This window comes from Ceratotherium simum, chromosome 19, assembly GCF_057802395.1.
Source record: "Ceratotherium simum simum isolate JZ-2026a chromosome 19, ASM5780239v1, whole genome shotgun sequence".
Taxonomy (NCBI): domain Eukaryota; kingdom Metazoa; phylum Chordata; class Mammalia; order Perissodactyla; family Rhinocerotidae; genus Ceratotherium; species Ceratotherium simum.
In genome coordinates this window covers 52,119,066-52,137,827 of record NC_141918.1, presented here as the reverse complement: position 1 = coordinate 52,137,827, position 18,762 = coordinate 52,119,066, and the positions used below count along the sequence as shown (strand labels likewise).

Sequence of the window (18,762 nt, the reverse complement as noted above, 5' to 3'; positions counted from 1 at the left end):
ATGTATTTTGTATGAGTGAATTGAAGCAAAAGGACTAGAGCTTAGAAGAATGAAGCTGCTTAAAGAGTGTGTGTGTGTGTGTATGTGCGTGTGTGTGAGATTTTGGCTACCATGGAAAGATCTTAGTTTCTAAGACTTGAGGACAAAAAAGAAATCTTCTCTTTGAACCAAAAACTTCTCCTTTTCAGAGTACTTCCTACACCCACTATTTCCAGGGGTAGAAAAAAGAAGAAAATTAGAAAGTAAAGAGAAGATGAGGAAAAGCCAGGCACGGGATGAAGAGGACACACAAAAACTTTTACACTCTTGGGAAGGGATCAAAACAAAAGCCGAGCTTGAGGATTTCTCCCCCTTGCACCAGTACACACACTGTGGGATAGTCTCATTTACTTTTTCTTCCTCGGTGTCTGAACCAGAGATATTTCAAACATCAATAACTAAAAACGATAGGTAAGTAAATATGGAAATATTTTCAAAAAAGCATATTCTGTCAGGAATCAGTCATTTGTTAGCAGAGAGCTAGGCCTATAGAAGATTTTACTGTTGCAAGATACAATGTTTCTTAAATGAAGGAAGAAAAGAAAACTGTGTAACAGAGGCCACAGATTTCACATGCATTTTCAAGTATTGTCTTAATCGTAGCCTTCTTAACAGCAGCCGCTGGCAATGTTCTGTGTTACTAGCAGGAGAATTCTTCAGTGCCTTCCTTTCTTCCTCAGGCTCATACGCATTTTGTATTGGTAATTGGTGTTCTGATTTTTAATAACTGCAAAGTATATACCAAAAAATATTGTGTTTTGAATCCAACATTCCTTTTTGCTTAATATTTACACACATATTTTTGAATAATAGAGTGGTGGGAGGAGGAAGCAAAGAAGAAAACTAATATTTATGTGGGGGGTGCTCTGGGTACTAGAAACTTTATATTTGTTATTCGGTGTCTTTTTAACTGTAAGCTGAGACCCATTAATAACTTGCAAAATCAATTGAGTCATCTGCAACCAGAGGTGTCCTGGTAAATGTTTATCACCTGGCTCTGAAAAGGAAAAAAAAGCCCTGATTTGTGGAATTTGATGATTTCCTTGGTATATATTTAAAAAATCTTCAGTTAGCTGATTTCAAGCCAATGTAAAGTCAACTAGCTCTCAAAATTCCTGAAAAGTTAACAACCTACTTTGCAAGTAGGCACAAGTGGCTCCAGTATGTCAGTGGCTTCAAATAACATTTTCAATGAAAAACAAACTCGAATGGAAGAAAGTAGATAATCTCGGAAGATATCACTTGCTTTGAGGGTAAATATTGCCTTATGAAGTTTTAATTTTAGTTATATATGGGTATTTATTTATGTGCCTGCGTATGTGTTTTTGTATATGTAAGTGAAATATTTTTTTTTACCTTCTTCTTTTACATTTTATCGATGAACAAATTAACATTTTTTTCTCTTTGTGGAAAAGTTTACACAATTGCCCACAAATTTGCTTTGATCTTAATTCATTGCACAGATCACAATTAAACAAACAGTGACCACTCAGCAGTCAGCTTAAGCATCAGTCTTGCCCACCTGCCCAAAGATGGGCTGGCACACATTGCCCCCCCATCCCTGCTGGCCTGCTGATGGGTGAGTCCCTCCACACAGCCCAGAGGGTAGAGGAGGAATAGTAGGGCTTCTTTGAAATGGTGAAAGAGACTGCAAGTACAAAATAAATGGAAAAGTGATTTTCCAAGAAGATAGTAATGAAAGCCAGGTACAGTTATGAGAGCTAATATGGTGTGTGGGATACTACTGAGTCTCTTTGGTAATTCTCCTTAAGGAAATGATGATGTTCATGCTGTTTTGCTATTTAAACACACACACACACACACACACGCACACACACATACACACAAAGACTTTCTGTCTTTATTTTAAAAGACCGATTGCTAAAAAATGAGTAAAATGGATTTAAGCCTTACTGCAGAGTAGATTATTTTGAATTAATATTTATTGAATTTACCTCCCAATTCCTTAACATATGACTCTAGAAAATAAAACTAAATATTTTTTGGTAAGGCTGCCTGTTGGCATTTGTTGAAAAGGAGTTCATAACTGTCTTTTTTTTATAGAATGATAATGTCTGTGGTGGCGGTTACTGTTTATGCTGGCTTTTACAGAGGAAATAAAAATTTGGCAGTCCTATATGGCCATAAAGTTTTTTATGATGCTTCTTCTCTCTTTCTATTAGAATCTTTTATGTATTTAAAAACATCATTCAAACAGCCCCTCTGTAAAGTTCTACTCAGTTATTCCCCTTTCATTGAAACAGCTAATTTTCTCTGTACTTTGTCATGGCATGTTTTAGATTCAGAATGTAGGCATCCTGACTTGTTTGCTAGTGAAAGTAAGAGAGTGATCCAGCCTCCTGTGTACTGTCAGCTTTCCATCATTCATCCTGCTTTCATTTCCCACAGTTAGTAAAAAAAAAAATATCTCCCCTCCACACCCAGAATTTTATAGGAAATTACAGACGACAAAACTGAACCCAGAGAGAGTAATTGATTTGCCCTGGATTATACAGCTAATTATAGAAGCAGCACTAAATCCCAGCTCTCTTGACTTCTTATTCAGTGTTCTTTGTGTACTGAACTAGTTTTTTCCAAATTTGTGACACTTGAACTGGCTTTTTTTCCTTTTTTTTTACTAAGCGTTTTAGTCAAACTGGTACAAATCACTGAAGCAAAAATAAATACTTCTCTCCCACCCTCATATCTCCTCATTACATTTGGGAATCAAATTGTAAACAGAAACCATCTATGATTCAGACAACTATTCCTCTTTTGGATATCAGCCAACATTTAATTCAGCCTACATGTGTCTATGTATTTTTAATACCTTATCCTCCCAGAATGAAGCCCAAATGACCACGAAATTGCTATGAAATTGTTTTCCTTCATTTGGAAAAAAAGAAATTGAGAACTATTGGGGACATTAAAAATAAGCAGAATATTTCAATATCCCCCAGGAAAGAGAGTTAAAAGAGCAATTCCACTGGGGTTCTGCAATTAGTTCCTCTCTTAGAGCTCCCGGATCTGAGTTCTCCACTTCAGTTCTCTTGAGAGCAGAGGGAAACTTATATGAACCAGATTTCTTAATCCTTAACACTGCACTTCCTAGAATTTCCTGACCTGAGGCCTGCAAAGCCACCGGAAGAGACTCAGTGATTCACAACTAACTTTTCAGGAGAGGGGAGGCACTGGGTATATAAAAAGAATTGGAAATGGACTTTCTTTTTTTTTAAATTGCTGATTTATTCTCTTCTTCTAAATAATTGAACAGCAATAATTAAATTTTATAGAAAACCAGAAATTATCACAAATAGGATGCAATAGAGAAGGCAAGATGTTTTCCCTAACAGGAAAACAATTATTATGATATTTAAGTGAAAGAAGGTCTTAAATTTTCCACTAAATTTCATTTGGCAAAGTTTGTAAATTTCTATGAAGTGTCAATAAAAAAATGTTTTTGTAAAGTAGAAGAACTATGCGAGACATGATTTAGTAAATGTAAGGTACTTACCTATTTCAATAATGCTGAAATGTACTCTCCTCTTTGATAGTATATCCTCTTAATAAAAAATTCTTGTTCTCTGCTACTTAATTCACTGTCAGATACCACATATTTCATTGTTGGTATTTTGTCTTTTGCAAGCAGCATTTACTTAAGATAGTCTGTTGTTCTTTGCTCCTCAAAATTATTCACTCATTTCAGATACAGAGTACCCAAACTAAAAATGCATGTTCTCTATTGTCAAGAACTGTTCTTCTCAGATTCAATGGGTGTACAAATAACGTAGGCATCTTGCTAAGAAGTACATTTTGAGATGAGTCTGAGATTTTCATTTCCAAAAATGTTCCCAGGGGATGATGATGTGTCTGGTCTATGGACCATGCTTTGATTAGCAAGGACTGGTTGGGAGAAACTATAAGCAGATGAAGCCATAGACTTTCTTGTTATCCAAATAGACCAGAAATGAATTGTTCCCCATTCTTAGAGATGGTAAGGGGTGGTGGGAGGTTTACTGGAACAGGAGCCAATAGACTTGGATTATATTGTTGGTTCCAGCATTTAGTAGCAACAGCTCCCTCAAGACCTTAGTTATTTCATATACATAGAACTGTTGGGAGGATGCAGTGGAAATGTGCTTTTCAAGTAATTTGGAAACTTTAAGACACCCAGAATTTTTATTGTTGACTGGATTTCATTTGGAACACTGTTTGTTTTGAAAGGGGGTTTATTAGCTATTTTCTAAGTAGCTTTTACTATTCTCCTAATATTTTCATCTTTCCCAACCAGATGTCTCTAATACCATGAGACAAGATGCTATTAACTGGGTTTCATGATGCATTTGGAATTAATTTCTTTCCATTTAATTCAACAAGTCGTTACTGTTTACCCACTGTGTACACGGCTCTGTGTTAGGGGTTGCAAGTGTTAGATGGTTAATGCGATGTTATCTCAGTAACTAAATTTCTTGAGAAATTTCTTAACTGTAAATTTTAAGATAGGGCAGTTTTAAAAAATGCTGTGCTAGAAGAAGGAAACAAAAGTATTTGAAATCAAAGTCAGCTGTAAGATGAGGCAGTGGCACCACTTCTCTAAGATCTCTGGCCACCCCAATGGTCTAGAATTGCATGAGATTAACTCCAACTGGGAGAGTCAAAAAAGGTTTCTGGAAGGAAATGATACTTGAGCTGAACTTTGAAGTGGTCAGAAATGAAGGGACTGACAATCAGGTGGAGGAAAGGGTGTTGGCCAAACCACATAGTGGGCATTTTCAGGGCAATGTAGAAACCACCATGGCCAAAGGTGGCTGGAGTGTTGTAGAATGAAGGCAGGAAAGGCTACAATCAGGGTGTTCATGCAAACAGATGCTGAAAAGACACATTTATAATATGCAAGGCTGTGCTCTGATGTTCTAGCCAGGGCGTGTTTTCCCAGCCCATTCGCTGGTGTCCACCAAAAACATATATGTGGGCTCGATAAAAGATTTATTTAGATCAATTCTTCTTGAGCCCCCTACTTTTAACACATTCTCTGATACTTAATTTTAGTAAAGACTCTTTGCTTGGTTTTAACTTTCACTCTCCTTTCTGCCCCTGCTCTCGGAAATGGAGGTTGCTCTGCCTATTCTGTGTGTATATTTATTGTCACTTAAAATGATTTTCCCACTCCCAGCTGCTTTCAAGAAGACAACATTTTCAAGACGTCATCTCTGCCCATTGCCAACTGCCATGTGGTTTTATAAGGCTTACTTATGAACTCAAGCTATTTGGAATAAATCAGTCATTTATGTGCCAGATACTATTTTTACTTTTTGATGTCACTATGTGTAAACTACTATATATAGTTATAATGTAGATTTATGGAAGAAATCTTTTTCTTCTGTTTATCTTAGTTTTCAGTGCTACATTAGAATATGGTCTACTTATTGTCATTCCTGAAATGGCTCCCAAGTAGTCTTTCTTAATGTAGTCTTTAAATATTCATTGTCATCTATATTAGATATTAGAGAATTAACCAGAAAAATCCAATATAATGAATTTTCATAAATTTCAAACCTTCGCTTATCTTCTCTGTTATACTGCATACACCATTTATACTTTTGTAATAAGATACTAGTCTAAATTATGAAATTACTCATGAAATTGTACTGTCACCCCATTGTTTTTACTTAACAAGTTTAATAGAAAATTAACAGAAATCTGCCCCTTGGATGAATTTACTTTTAGTCTAAGAATGAATTTGGAATTTTGAAAATAGTATTTATGTTCGAGACCTTGTAGTTTTAGATCAATTTTTTAATAGATTATATAAAAATTGACATTATCTTCTGACCTGTGGCAAGAGAAATGATGGAACCATCTTTGTCAATGTTAGTTCCAGGTCTTTAAATTGGTGCTGGTTTTGGGAAGAGACTTTTTCTCACCTGGCACACCATGAGCGGGCATTCCGAAGTGGTCAGAGAGGCTAGTTTGAAATTTTATGAGTTCTCTTAAGCAGTTATCTAATCAGTTGAAATACTTTAGATTGCAGCCTTAAATTCCAGGAAGCATGGAACAGCCAGAATTTAAAGGAGAAAAAGAAAGCACATTATTTATGGACATTACTCAAATTTGTGCTCAAATAAGAAAACTTTAAAATTTGCTTCTTATTACATTTAATTTGAGTCACTATATTAAAGAAAAATAACACTAATTGTTCATATCTTCCTTTGCTGATCGTTCTTATCTGGTGTTTTTTCAACAAATAAAAATGAGAAAAATCACAATTTGGATTAATTTATATATCTGTACATACATACATACATAGGTGGCAATGGTAGCCTTAAGTTGTTTACCCAAATAGTTAGGTTCTAGAAGAGGGGAACGTGTTTTATAGCAATGGTGACACTTGTATTTGTTTGTGCCATATAAATAGCGTGTGCAAATATTTGTCTCCTTCTGTTAGAGCCATGGATTGTAAGTTTCCATTTTATGCCACATCTTATATGACATTCACACTTTAAGGCTGTGAAAATTAGATTCTGAACCTAGAGTTTGCTGTTGGGCTACCTCTACCTCCTACTGAAATGAATGTGTCCAGCTCATTGAAGATTCTTTCCAATAATTTTTAGTTCCATGATACAATCTTGCATTGAAAATCTACTTCTTGCAAATGTATGTGACTGGAGATATGCCAACCTCAGCATCAGTCAGTACTTGAAACTGAAACTTGAGAGGGAAAAGGAAAAGATCCCAATGGGAAATTACTTGAAATTACTAGTGTTTGAACATTTTAACTTACAAAAAAGGCAATTGCATATAGGCTGTGTGGTTCAATGTAATAGATTACATGGAAGACTCAAAAAAAGGCAAAATTGAAGGAGATGCCATAATTCTTATGAGGAAACATAGGGAGGAAGATACGAATAATGCTAATGGCTTTAAATGTCTTCGTAGACAACTTCCAAACTTATAAGCACGTTACGAAACAAAGTTCATTTGAAAATCAGTGATTTGGAAATCAGAATATAGTTTTCTAAAAGAACATTGTTAGTTTGTTAAAGCTGGTTAATGTGGGTTTCACTGAGGGCTCGTTGGATGAATGCCGTGATTTTCATACATTATCTCTGATCTTTAAATCAAATGTGTGAAGTAGGGCACATTATCCCTATTTTATAAAGGAGGAAACTGAGGCTCAGGGACACTGAGAAACTTGTCCAAAGCAATACAGTTAATAAGTGGTGGAACCAATAATCAAACACAGGTCTGCCTGATTTCAAAGCCATACTGTGGAATGAAGACAGCCGGGGGCTGGAAACTGCATCACATGATAAGTCTTTGTAAACATTCCATTCGAGGTCTTCTCCGGTTCTGAAAGTACATGGACTTCCCCCTATATTAGTAGGAATGCACACAGTGGAAGATTTGATCTCATGTCAAAACACCTCATAGAACCCTTCCAATCCTTAAAAAATGGAGCAGTTACTTGTATGCAACGCTGCTGTGAGGTTGTTTCAATGTCGCGGCTGTGATCGTTGAGATCACACGGACAGTTGAAGTGTGACAGAGTTTCCTGGATAATGATGTACTTTAACTGCATACGTCTTCATGGACTTGAATACTGTACAAGTTTAGTTGTAAGTCTGTGCTCTCCAACACAGTATTTTCTTTCATTTTTGAGAGTATGTGAGTTTCAGCTGGAAGAAAACCCCCCAACTCCCTTCAGTGGTAGGTGAGGTGCTAAGCATTGCATAAGGGACTGGAGAGAGCCAGTACAACCCCATCTTAACACAGCTGTGGGACCCTGAGGGGTCTCTTACACCACCTCCCAAGTGCGTTTAGCTGAAACACTGGGCAGCTCTTTTTTCTTTTCCTAAAACCTTTGTATCTCTATCTGGACTCGGCGTTTTTAGTTCTCTTCTCACTAGCCTAAGGGATCAGCAAAACACGTCTACAGCAAATCTCCCAGCTCTGCCCATCTAAATGCTACTCTGGGGGATATTATTTTATAGCAGCATCAGAAGCAATTTAATACGGGAATATTTTGTGAACTGTGTGCCGAGCATGAATCCATTCATTTATAGCAAAGTTTCAAGCATTTTGAATCAATTACTTTTATTGGAACAATGCAAATATTTAAACAAATGACAGTAATTTGCCATTTATTTTTATATATATTCATTCAAAAAAATGTATCTATTGCCTGCTACAAGCATTAACATGGGTACTGAGAATCTAGGGGTGAACAAGATAGACAAGTTCTTTGCCTCCTGGTAGTCTATCAAAAAGACAGGCTTGTGACCAACAGGAGTCATGTGAGATCTGACTGGGCCGAGTCTGAGAGTGTGAAATTTGTGATCCTCATGAGTCACTCAGGGATGGAATATGTGACATGGCTCCACTAGTTAGAATTTCAGATAAGCAGAAAGACTCAAAAAACGCAGGGAAAGGGAACAAAGTGGAGAGGAGAGGATGGGAAGACAGAGGAGAAGAGAGAAAGGGAAGAGAGAGTAGAGAATCTGTGAAGTGTTGACGCAGCAACACGGCTTAGCCCACAGGTACATGGCTCTCTGTATTTCAATAGCCATATGTCATTTACAGCTCTTAAGAAATCTGCAGCCTTTTTACAACTGAAGATTTCAAATTATTGAAAGAATGCATAAAGGAAACTTTGTGATTTCACTTAGCTTTTATGGTGAAAGAGATGTTAGCTTGTTGTAGTTCAACGGAGTTTCTATCAAAGCGGCTGGTCAAGGTGAAAGTCGACCATAAATTCTTTTTTCTTTTTTTTTTTTTATAAAAACAGCTTTATTGAGGTATAGTTGATAGACAAAGAACTGCACAGTTTGATGAGTTTGGACATATGCAAACACCTGTGATACCATCACCACAATCGAGGTCATAGACAGATCTACCACTTCCCAGAGTTTTCTGTGTCCCTTTGTTTTTGCTTTTGTTTTTTGGGGTAAGAACATGTAACATGAGATCTACCCTCAACAAATTTTGAAGTGCACACTACCATATTATTAGCCATTTTGTACAGCAAATCTCTAGAACTTATTCATCTAGCTTAACCGAAATTTCATGCCATTGAACAATAACTGCCCATTTCCGCCTCCCCCAGCCCCTGGTAACCACTATTATCTTCTCTGCTTCTATTAGTGTGACTGTTTTAGATACCTCATAGAAATGGAATAAACTCTGGAAAAGCTTCTGATACAGTACCAGGAGTAAAGCAGTCGATAGACAAACCCATGTTGAATGAATAAATGGAAATAGATAAAATAGAATAAAATACACTAGAACATGAAAGATACACAGTTGAGATTTTTCATTTTCTAAGGCAGCAAATAACTCAGAAAGCAAGCACAATTGATCTAATTTTAAATATTTAAATGAATTATAATTGAAGTGAATTAACAGGTGACTTTGAACTTTATTGTACTATTAGGAGCTGAAATTTACTGGAATCATTTTTAAGAAATGAAGAAACATAGACTCATCTTCCTAGAAAGGAATTTGAAGATATAAATCACCACGGATATAACTTATATTCCTGAGGACCTATCCAGTTGTCCAAAATTTGGAAATAAGTCCTGTCCTCCCACCCTTTCCACGCCCTAGTGATAATGTATTCGGTTATGACTGGAGCCATGGTCCTCACAATCCTTGGAAACTTGGTCATAATGATTTCCATACCGCAGTTCAAACAGCTTCATTCTCCCACAAATTTCCTGATCCTCTCCATGGCAACCGCTGACTTTCCGCTGGGTTTTGTCATCATGCCTTACAGCATGGTGCGGTCCGTGGAGAGCTGCTGGTTCTTGGGGGATGGCTTTTATAAATTCCATGCAAGCTTTGACATGATGCTAAGCCTGCCCTCCATCTTGCACCTTTGTTCCGTTGTTGACCGATTTTATGCTGTGTGTTGCCCTTTGCACTACACGACCACGACGACCTCCTCCGTGATCGAGCGACTCCTGGCCCTTTGCTGGTCGGCTCCTGCTCTTTTTCATTTTGGTTTAGTTCTGTTCGAGGCCAATGTTTCTGGTATGCAGAGCTGTGAGATTCTTGTTGCTTGCTTCAATTTCTGTGCTCTTACTTTCAACAAATGTTGGGGTAGAACACCATAGTTCCAAATGCTAAGCCTCAAGGAGTTTATGTTGATAATTTCATCATCCATCCCGGCCACAGAATCATGATATTTAAACACACAATGCTTTGGAGGGCATCAAAGATTAAGTATTTATAAAAGTAGAATCAAATTATCCATATAGAAACTAACTGGTAAAAACTAACTTTATTACGCCCTCTGAGGATTTTCTTTTTTTTTTTTTTTAATTTTTTGTTTATTGCAGTAACATTGGTTTATAACATTGTAAAAATTTCAGGTGTACATCATTGTACTTCTATTTCTGCATAGATTACATCATGTTCACCACCCAAATACTAATTACAACCCATCACCACACACATGTACCAAATTATCCCTTTCACCCTCCTCCCTCCTCCCTTCCCCTCTGGTAACCACCAATCCAATCTCTGTCCCTATGTGTTTGTTTATTGTTGTTATTATCTACTACTTAATGAAGGAAATCATACGGTATTTGACCTTCTCCCTCTGACTTATTTCACTTTGCATTATACCCTCAATGTCCATCCACGATGTCACAAATGGCTGGATTTCATCATTTCTTATGGCTGAGTAGTATTCCATTGTGTACATATACCACAGCTTCTTTATCCATTCGTCCCTTGATGGGCACTTAGGTTGCTTCCAAGACTTGGCTATTGTGAATAACGCTGCAATGAACACAGGGGTGCATGTACCTTTACAAATTGGTGTTTTCAAGTTCTTTGGGTAAATACCCAGCAGTGGGATGGCTGGATCATATGGTAGTTCTATCCTTAATTTTTTGAGGAATCTCCATACTGTTTTCCATAGTGGCTGCACCAGTTTGCACTCCCACCAGCAGTGTATGAGAGTTCCCTTCTCTCCACATCCTCTCCAACACATGTTGTTTCCTGTCTTGTTAATTATAGCCATTCTGACGGGCGTCAGGTGATATCTCATTGTAGTTTTGATTTGCATTTCCCTGATAGTTAATGATTTTGAACATCTTTTCATGTGTCTGTTGGCCCTCTGTATATCTTCTTTGGAGAAATGTCTGTTCAGGTCTTTTGCCCATTTTTTAATTGGGTTGGTAGTTTTTTTGTTGGTAAGATGCATGAGTTCTTTATATATTTTGGAGATTAAGCCCTTATCAGAAGTATGGTTTGCAAATATCTTCTCCCAATTGTTAGGTTGTCTTTTCGTTTTGTTGATGGTTTCCTTTGCTGTGCAGAAGCCTTTTAGTTTTATGTAGTCCCATTTGTTTATTTTTTCTATTGTTTCTCTTGCCCGGTCAGACGTGGTGTTTGAGATGTTGCTAAGACTGATGTCGAAGAGCGTACTGCCTATGTTTTCTTCTGGAAGTTTCACAGTTTCAGGTCTTACATTCAAGTCTTTAATCCATTTGGAGTTAATTTTTGTATATGGTGTAAGGTAAGGGTCTACTTTCATTTTTTTGCATATGGCTATCCAGTTTTCCCAACACCATTTGTTGAAGAGACTTTCTCTTCCCCATTGTATGTGCTTGGCTCCTTTGTCAAAGATTAGCTGTCCATAGATGTGTGGGTTTATTTCTGGGCTTTCGATTCTATTCCATTGATCTGTGTGTCTGTTTTTGTGCCAGTACCATGCTGTTTTGGTTACTACAGCTTTGTAGTATATTTTGAAATCAGGGAGTGTGATACCTCCAGCTTTGTTCTTTTTTCTTAGGATTCCTTTAGCTATTCGAGGTCTTTTGTTGTTCCATATAAATTTTAGGATTCTTTGTTCTATTTCTGTGAAAAATGTTGTTGGAACTTTGATAGGGATTGCATTGAATCTATAGATGGCTTTAGGAAGTATGGACATCTTAACTATGTTAATTCTTCCAGTCCAAGAGCACGGAATATCTTTCCATTTCTTTGTGTCTTCTTCAATTTCTTTCAGAAATGTTTCATAGTTTTCTGTGTACAGATCTTTCACCTCTTTGGTTAAGTTTATTCCTAGGTATTTTATTCTTTTTGTTGCAATTGTAAATGGGATAGTATTCTTAATTTCTCTTTCTGCTATTTCGTTGTTAGTGTACAGAAATGCAACTGATTTTTGTATGTTGATTTTGTATCCTGCAACTTTACCATACTCGTTTATTACTTCTAAAAGTTTTCTGGTGGATTCTTTGGGGTTTTCTATATATAAAATCATGTCATCTGCAAATAGTGACAGTTTCACTTCTTCATAAAATGAAAAGTCTTGGTGACCGGGAATGGTTGGAAGATGTTGGGTTTTTCTTTTTATGCTCATCTGGCTTTACAAAACTTCTCTTTCCAAACTTCTTCCCAGATAGAGAACTGATAACTTTGCAGTCGATTTTTATAAATTTTGACTGCATCAGTCAGCGTCCAGTCAGGAAAATAGAAAGGAAAATTGTTATTTTAACAGAAAGAAATTAATTTAGGAAATTGTTTTAAGAGGTACTGGGGGACTTAAGACCAATTAATGGCTTTAGGAGTCTGCCCAGGCTCAAGCTCAGGAAAGATGCTTCAAAGGTGTTCTGCTAAAGAAAATTATTTAGAATGAAGATCACTCCTCAGTGAGCTTCCGAGCTGACAAAGCACAAAGCACAGACTCTGGCTGTCGCAGGCGGACCCTGAGCTCCCCACCCCACCACCACAGCCCTTCTGGGGCTCCACGAGGACAAAATGACTTTTGGAGTCCCAGGACTTAATTATTACTAAAAATAGGAACTTCATTTGCAAAAGGAAAACAATTACTTGTTTTTGACATTAAAAAGATATTTTCTTTCCTTGACATTACTCATAAACTGCTCTCAGCTGCTCCTCCTCCGAGACCAATTAAGAAATATAGAACAAAAAATAAAGTGTAAATGAGAAAGTAAAATAAAAGAAATAAGAAGAAAGTAATATAGAATAAAATAAAGGTAAAATAATAAAGTAAATAAAGAGTAAAGTAAAAAAAAAAAGAAAACTCGCACACCAGACCAACAGGTACTTATCAACTGAACACTAGAATTTATAATAGGATTTTTCTCATACACTAAATAACAAACAGATCTAAAACAAACACAAAGTTCAAATGGTTCAGGTCAGACATATCATTCTTCACCGGTCAAAATTCTTGCAAAATATATGTTAATCTGCCCACATGTTTTATTTTCCTGCACTAGGGTGCAAATTTCTAGAGGACAGGGTTTATTCTAGTTTATCACTATGTTCTGGGCTATATCCCCCTGGGTAGGCATCAATAACTAGTATTGCATTCAAGTGACTAGATGTGGAAATACAGACAGCAACACAGGGCTTTATAGACTTGATGCCTGTGGGGAGAATTTCAAAACTTTACCTCAGAGCAATGCAAAGCCACATTCATCAGGTGCCCAGCAGGGAGCAGCACAATCAGCCTGGGTGATGGAGGGTTTACGAAGATGTGGGCAGCGTTTAAGGAAAGCGGCAAGAAAGAGTTGAGTACCCAGGGGCAGCAAGAGCAGAGAGCCACCACCCTGGTTGGGCCCAAAGTGACAGGGGAGGGAGCAGTCATGGGAACTCAAGAGGAGGGCTGCATGGAGAGGACCCCATGTGGTCTTTCCTGGAGAAACACTGCCAGCCCGGGGCAATCTGGCAGGGAGGTTGCCTGGGATAAGCACCCCAATTGCACCCTCATTCCACCCTATGGTCTCCTGCAAGCGCTCTCATTGGCGAAATGCCATAGGACACCCCAGGGCAAGGAGGTCCTTAATCCCAATCCTGACCTGTGCCTCCCAACAAAGTGGGGGAGAAGGCTAGGCAAACAGAAGGGATCTAGCGTAGAAACGATGTAAGACATTTAAGGGGAAGTATCACCTTCAGATTACTGTGCAGAGTAGATTGGAAAGCTGTGAAATGGGAGTCAAGAACACTAGTTAACATGGGTGGGAGGGGAGGCTTATGTACAGACAAATGCTAAATAAATATTTATATTCTTTACTGAGTACTCAATATTTATCTCAACGAATATGGACAGTTTTCCTATATACATATTTCATACAGCTAGCTAGCTAAGTCTATTCGAATAGATTATCCCATTTATATTCAGATAGATTTATATCTACATACAGTCCTCAGTCTGACAACTGCTTGCCAGTGTCCCCCGTACTAAAGCTGCCATCCCTATACTCTCCCTTTCCCCTTTGAAAACCGCTCACACTGCTTCCATGGGAAGCATATGGACACACACACACACACACACACACACACACACACACGACAAAGACTCCATCCTCTGACCAAAGTTTAATCAGGCTCCTCTGAGCCCTCTGCTTGACCATGCCCAACCTCGGGCTTCCCTCTCAGCCCTTGTAGCATCCAGTTTGAGCAAGAATCCTGCTAAGTCAGTTTAGCACAAATCCCCCACCCTTGGTATCTGACCAGCCTCAATATCTGTCGCTCTGGCCTGCCTGGAGCAAAAACTCTGTTGAGTCAGTCTAGCAAGAATCCTCCTTTACCCTAATGTTTCCTCTTAGTCATTTTCCATGCACTGCCCCCGCCCTGGGTATAAATCTCCACTTGACCTTGTTGGAGTCAGAGTTGAGGCCCATCCCTCTCTCTTACTGCAAAACCCCCTTGTCGTAACCTTCCTTGAATAAAGTCAGCCTGACCATCTTTAACAAGTGTCATGAGTAATTTTTTCTTTCGCACACACACACCATGAAGTTTTTAGGGTAGAGAAATAGTTCGGAAGTAGAAAAACAAATGAGACTTTTTAAAACAGGAACTGAGAGAAAGCCAAAAGCAGTAGAAGGATCACTGGACATGAAGTGTCTGTCACCACCAACTGGGGCAGGTCAATTTTAACGTCCTCAGCTGTGAAGAAGAGTTGTGATTGGGCGACATTCAGGGTCCTGTGAGATCTCTGGAAGAAGGAACCTGGTGGCACTCTCACGCTCTGTATCTCTTCCCAGACTCAGCCTAAAATGTGCTCCTCAAGACCAGCAGTTAGTAAGTACCCTTTGGTAAACATGAAAATACTTCATGGCCGTCAATTATGTATTCATTATGCACAATTGTTTTTCTGCTAGCAAGTACAGGGAATGAAGACGGTAATGACAGTGAATGGGAGTAGTCATGACTGAATCATATTGTCCTTCGAGCCACAAGATGAGCTGAGTAATTTTCCTTAGTTGGATGTAGGATGTAGGGTGTCCAGGGATTTGGAGAGAAGGGCTTAGAAGAGAGAAGGGAAAAAGCCAAAATTAAATTTTTCTATTTGAGGAAGACTGAATTTGGATTCAGTAACAAGCTGCCATCCTTCTACTCCTTCTCTTCTCCCTCCCACAGTGTAATCCCAGGTATGAGAGGACGTGGACGTGATTGTTATGTTACTCGTGTATTTCCCAGCCTGTCAAATAAAAGAAAGGTTCTATTTGTCTCAATGTTTCACAGAAAAATCACTGGAAGGATTTTCACCAAATGTTAATGATCTGACTTAAATAACAGGCATTGTGGTGTGGATGAAATTTATCTGATGAGACCCGACGGCAACTTTCAGAGACAGTAGTTGAAATAAGTAAAAGGAGAGGCCTTGTGATGCTGGCCAATGGTGTAGATACACCAAGCAGAAGGAGAAGCTAGAGAAGTCATTTCCAATATAAACCACAGAGTGAAAAATCACAAGGACAACAGGTCAAACTGCAGATGATGCTGTGTGATCAACTGCTTCTCCTGCCAGCAGCTCTCTGTAGTGAGCTTCAGGGGGTCACGGAATAATTGAGTAATTTATATCATGATGGCTAGTAATTCTCCCAAACCAAGTGATAAGGTGGACTGCTAGTTGGTAGTGAAGACCAACCTTATGTCACACATCCTCCATGGAGCCACAGCCATGATGACCTTTCCTCTTCTGAATTCCTAAAGTGAAATCAGATAGGAGTTAAAATCATTAGCACTTTATTTTCTTTATTCCTCAATTAGTCTTTAATTGTCTCATGTGTGTAAACTGAGGTGAACCTGTTCTGACCTACGTTTCATATTTCTTTTGTACATTTTTTCTCACAGTCAGAAGTGAGTGTAGATTAGATACAGAGTTCACGATGAATAAATGATTGATTGAGTGGTCAAAGAAGTTGAATGTGGCTTTTGTGCAAGTTACAGAACACTTATCTGGATTACCGAAATTTAGTAAAATAGTATTTGCAGTGATCTGGGGATGTAAGGTATGCGCTTCAGGTCAGAATAATAGTCTCATTTTCAATATTCTATTTGCTTTTGTGCTGGGTTTTTTATTAATGGGCTTCAGGAAAGAGATTTGCAATTTCTGAATGGGAGCTAAATACTTTTCCTGACACTATGTACTTAAGTGCTTTCCGAAACCATGCATAAAAAAAGCCATGGATGAGGGGGTTGCAAGTGGAATCGAAGTCACCAAGCCACACTAAAAGATCAAGTACTATTACAGGAGTGGAGTAGTCTAAATACGGGTGGATCAAAACAGCAAGAAACAAGGCAACCAGCAAGCCAGAAACACCCCTATTACTATACCAAGGGTCTTAGATGCTTTCCTGTCCTTTTTCTTAGATAAGGTTTTTTCACTTCACCCTTTGTGTTTTCAGGCATGTTGCTGATGACTCGAGCATGCTGTTTGGAAACGATAAAGATTTTGCCATAAATACCAACCATGATGGAGCCAGGAGTAAAGAAACACGTCGTGAACAATATTGTTACCAGAAACACCTCCCCCAGGTGGATCCCCAGGGCTCATGAAAATACCTACGTGGTGATGGAAGTTTTCCCTTTTCATTTGGTTGGTTTGAAGCATGGTTCTTACTGCTTTCTGTTTGAGCTAGGAAAATTATAGACTTAAAGAACTGCAGTGTGAATGAATACCACTGACTTGTGCATGGCACAAGGAAAAGGTATAAATGAGTCAAATTCTCTCTAGGGATTAAAGAACTCACTATTCGAAACATCTAGCATTTGGTAATAAGTGGAGTGAACATTCGCTGGATTTGAACTAAATTTTTTCCTTCCTTCCTTCTTTCTTTCCTTGCTTTCTTGCTTCCTTCCTTCGTCCCTCACTCCTCTCTTCCTCTCTCCCTTCCTTCCTTTCACTTTTTTAGTCTTCTCCACTTTGGCCTTGTGTGAGGCTGGTCGTTGTGGTCCCTCTGAAGTCACAGGGACAATAGCACAAAACGGATTCACCCTCCCAGAGCCAATTCTCCGGTGACTTGCTGTCATCTCTTTGCTGGCAGCCCACTGCAGGTTGTTAAAGGACACACCTGTCAAAAGCAGGACACAGGTGATGCAGCCTCAGGAGGCATGTTCTGTGTATAAACACTGACGACAGCACAGCCTGCCAGGAGCCACCTGTAAGAGCTTGGGCCTCCGTGCCTTTTCTCGGGGGGGAATCAGCAGGGAAGAGAGCGGCGGAGAACAATGCTCACATGCACATGGTAAGAATCCTTAGCACGACAGGTAAGCCACCTTTCAGTGGTTTTAGCTCCAAATTACCTAATTAGCAAAACAAATTCTGGTAAACCAAAGGAGAATATATTAAGACATGAAAAAGATCAGATAGATTTATCTTTTTTATTGTTGCATGTTGAAAGGAACCAAACTAAAAATATTGATCTACAAAAATAAATTTACATCATTTTAAAAAATCACTGAAATTCTAAAGATACAATGATAGGAAGACCCACATCAGATCTTTCTTAAATTGAATTCACAAGTAATTTCCTTTACCTAAGAAGTATTGTATGAGTGAGCTATATCAAAGCAAGAGAAAATCATTATTTCCAGAGAAAGAGTCTCAGGCGGAGAGTTTGAGCTATGGAACCAGTAAGAGAAGAGAAACTCCTGCCTGATAAAGCAGCTGTGATGTGTCCTCTCCTAATTTTTCACTTTATTTACAATACATTATTGAGCTTGTTGAATATTTTCCTCTTTATTTGAGGGAAATACATATACATTAATAAAATTTTAGGTATTTAATATCTGAGGAAAAATTATTACATAACTGCCTTTTCATTTTTTCCTTGAAATTCTGAAGATCTTTTACATTTTCAAAATCATTATTTTGGAGTCCTCGTGTCTGTTTCCTTATTCTGTAATCTTTTTCCTTAAAGAACTAAATTTGAACTAAAAAACAATGCAATTCTTGCTCTTCTCCAGAATTGTCCCCACATGTTTCTTTTTATCTCCTGGCAAAAATAATTAACATTTTCTATGCTTTCATTTGGTGATTGTTCAAAATGTTGTCATTAATTTGGTCCTTTGTTGAAACGCTATTGGTAAAAAGAAAAAATGGTGTAACAACAATGTCCCATGATAAAACTGAGATGTCACAGGAGGGTTAAGTTTATTTTATTGTATTGAAAAATTACTGCATGTTTTTTGGAGGAGAATCTTGAAAGGAAAGGAATCTCTATTTCTGTTTAAGTTTTAAAATAAACAAAACCCCAACCACATTTAATTTCATGACAATTTCCTTTTTTAACAGAGCAGTGGACTGGTAGTCCTATTTGTGTGTGCTCACTTGTGTTTGTAATTTTTGGCTAAGAGTTTAAGATAGGGGCTTAAAGGTGTTATCATCTTCACCACTACCTTAACAATCCACCCAGGTAATAACTTTTAAAATAAATACATGTGTCTTACTTTATCTTT

At 38.0% G+C, this 18,762-nt stretch overlaps 1 protein-coding gene across 1 annotated transcript; it reads left to right on the top strand.

Moving 5' to 3' along the window:
- The first annotated feature begins 9,607 nt into the window (after nt 1-9,607).
- Nucleotides 9,608-10,151, top strand: LOC106800058 (trace amine-associated receptor 3-like). The gene has a single exon (XM_014781058.2). The coding sequence runs from the start codon at nt 9,648-9,650 to the stop codon at nt 10,149-10,151; it is 504 nt and encodes a 167-aa protein (XP_014636544.1). The 5' UTR covers nt 9,608-9,647.
- Nucleotides 10,152-18,762: the final 8,611 nt, after the last annotated feature.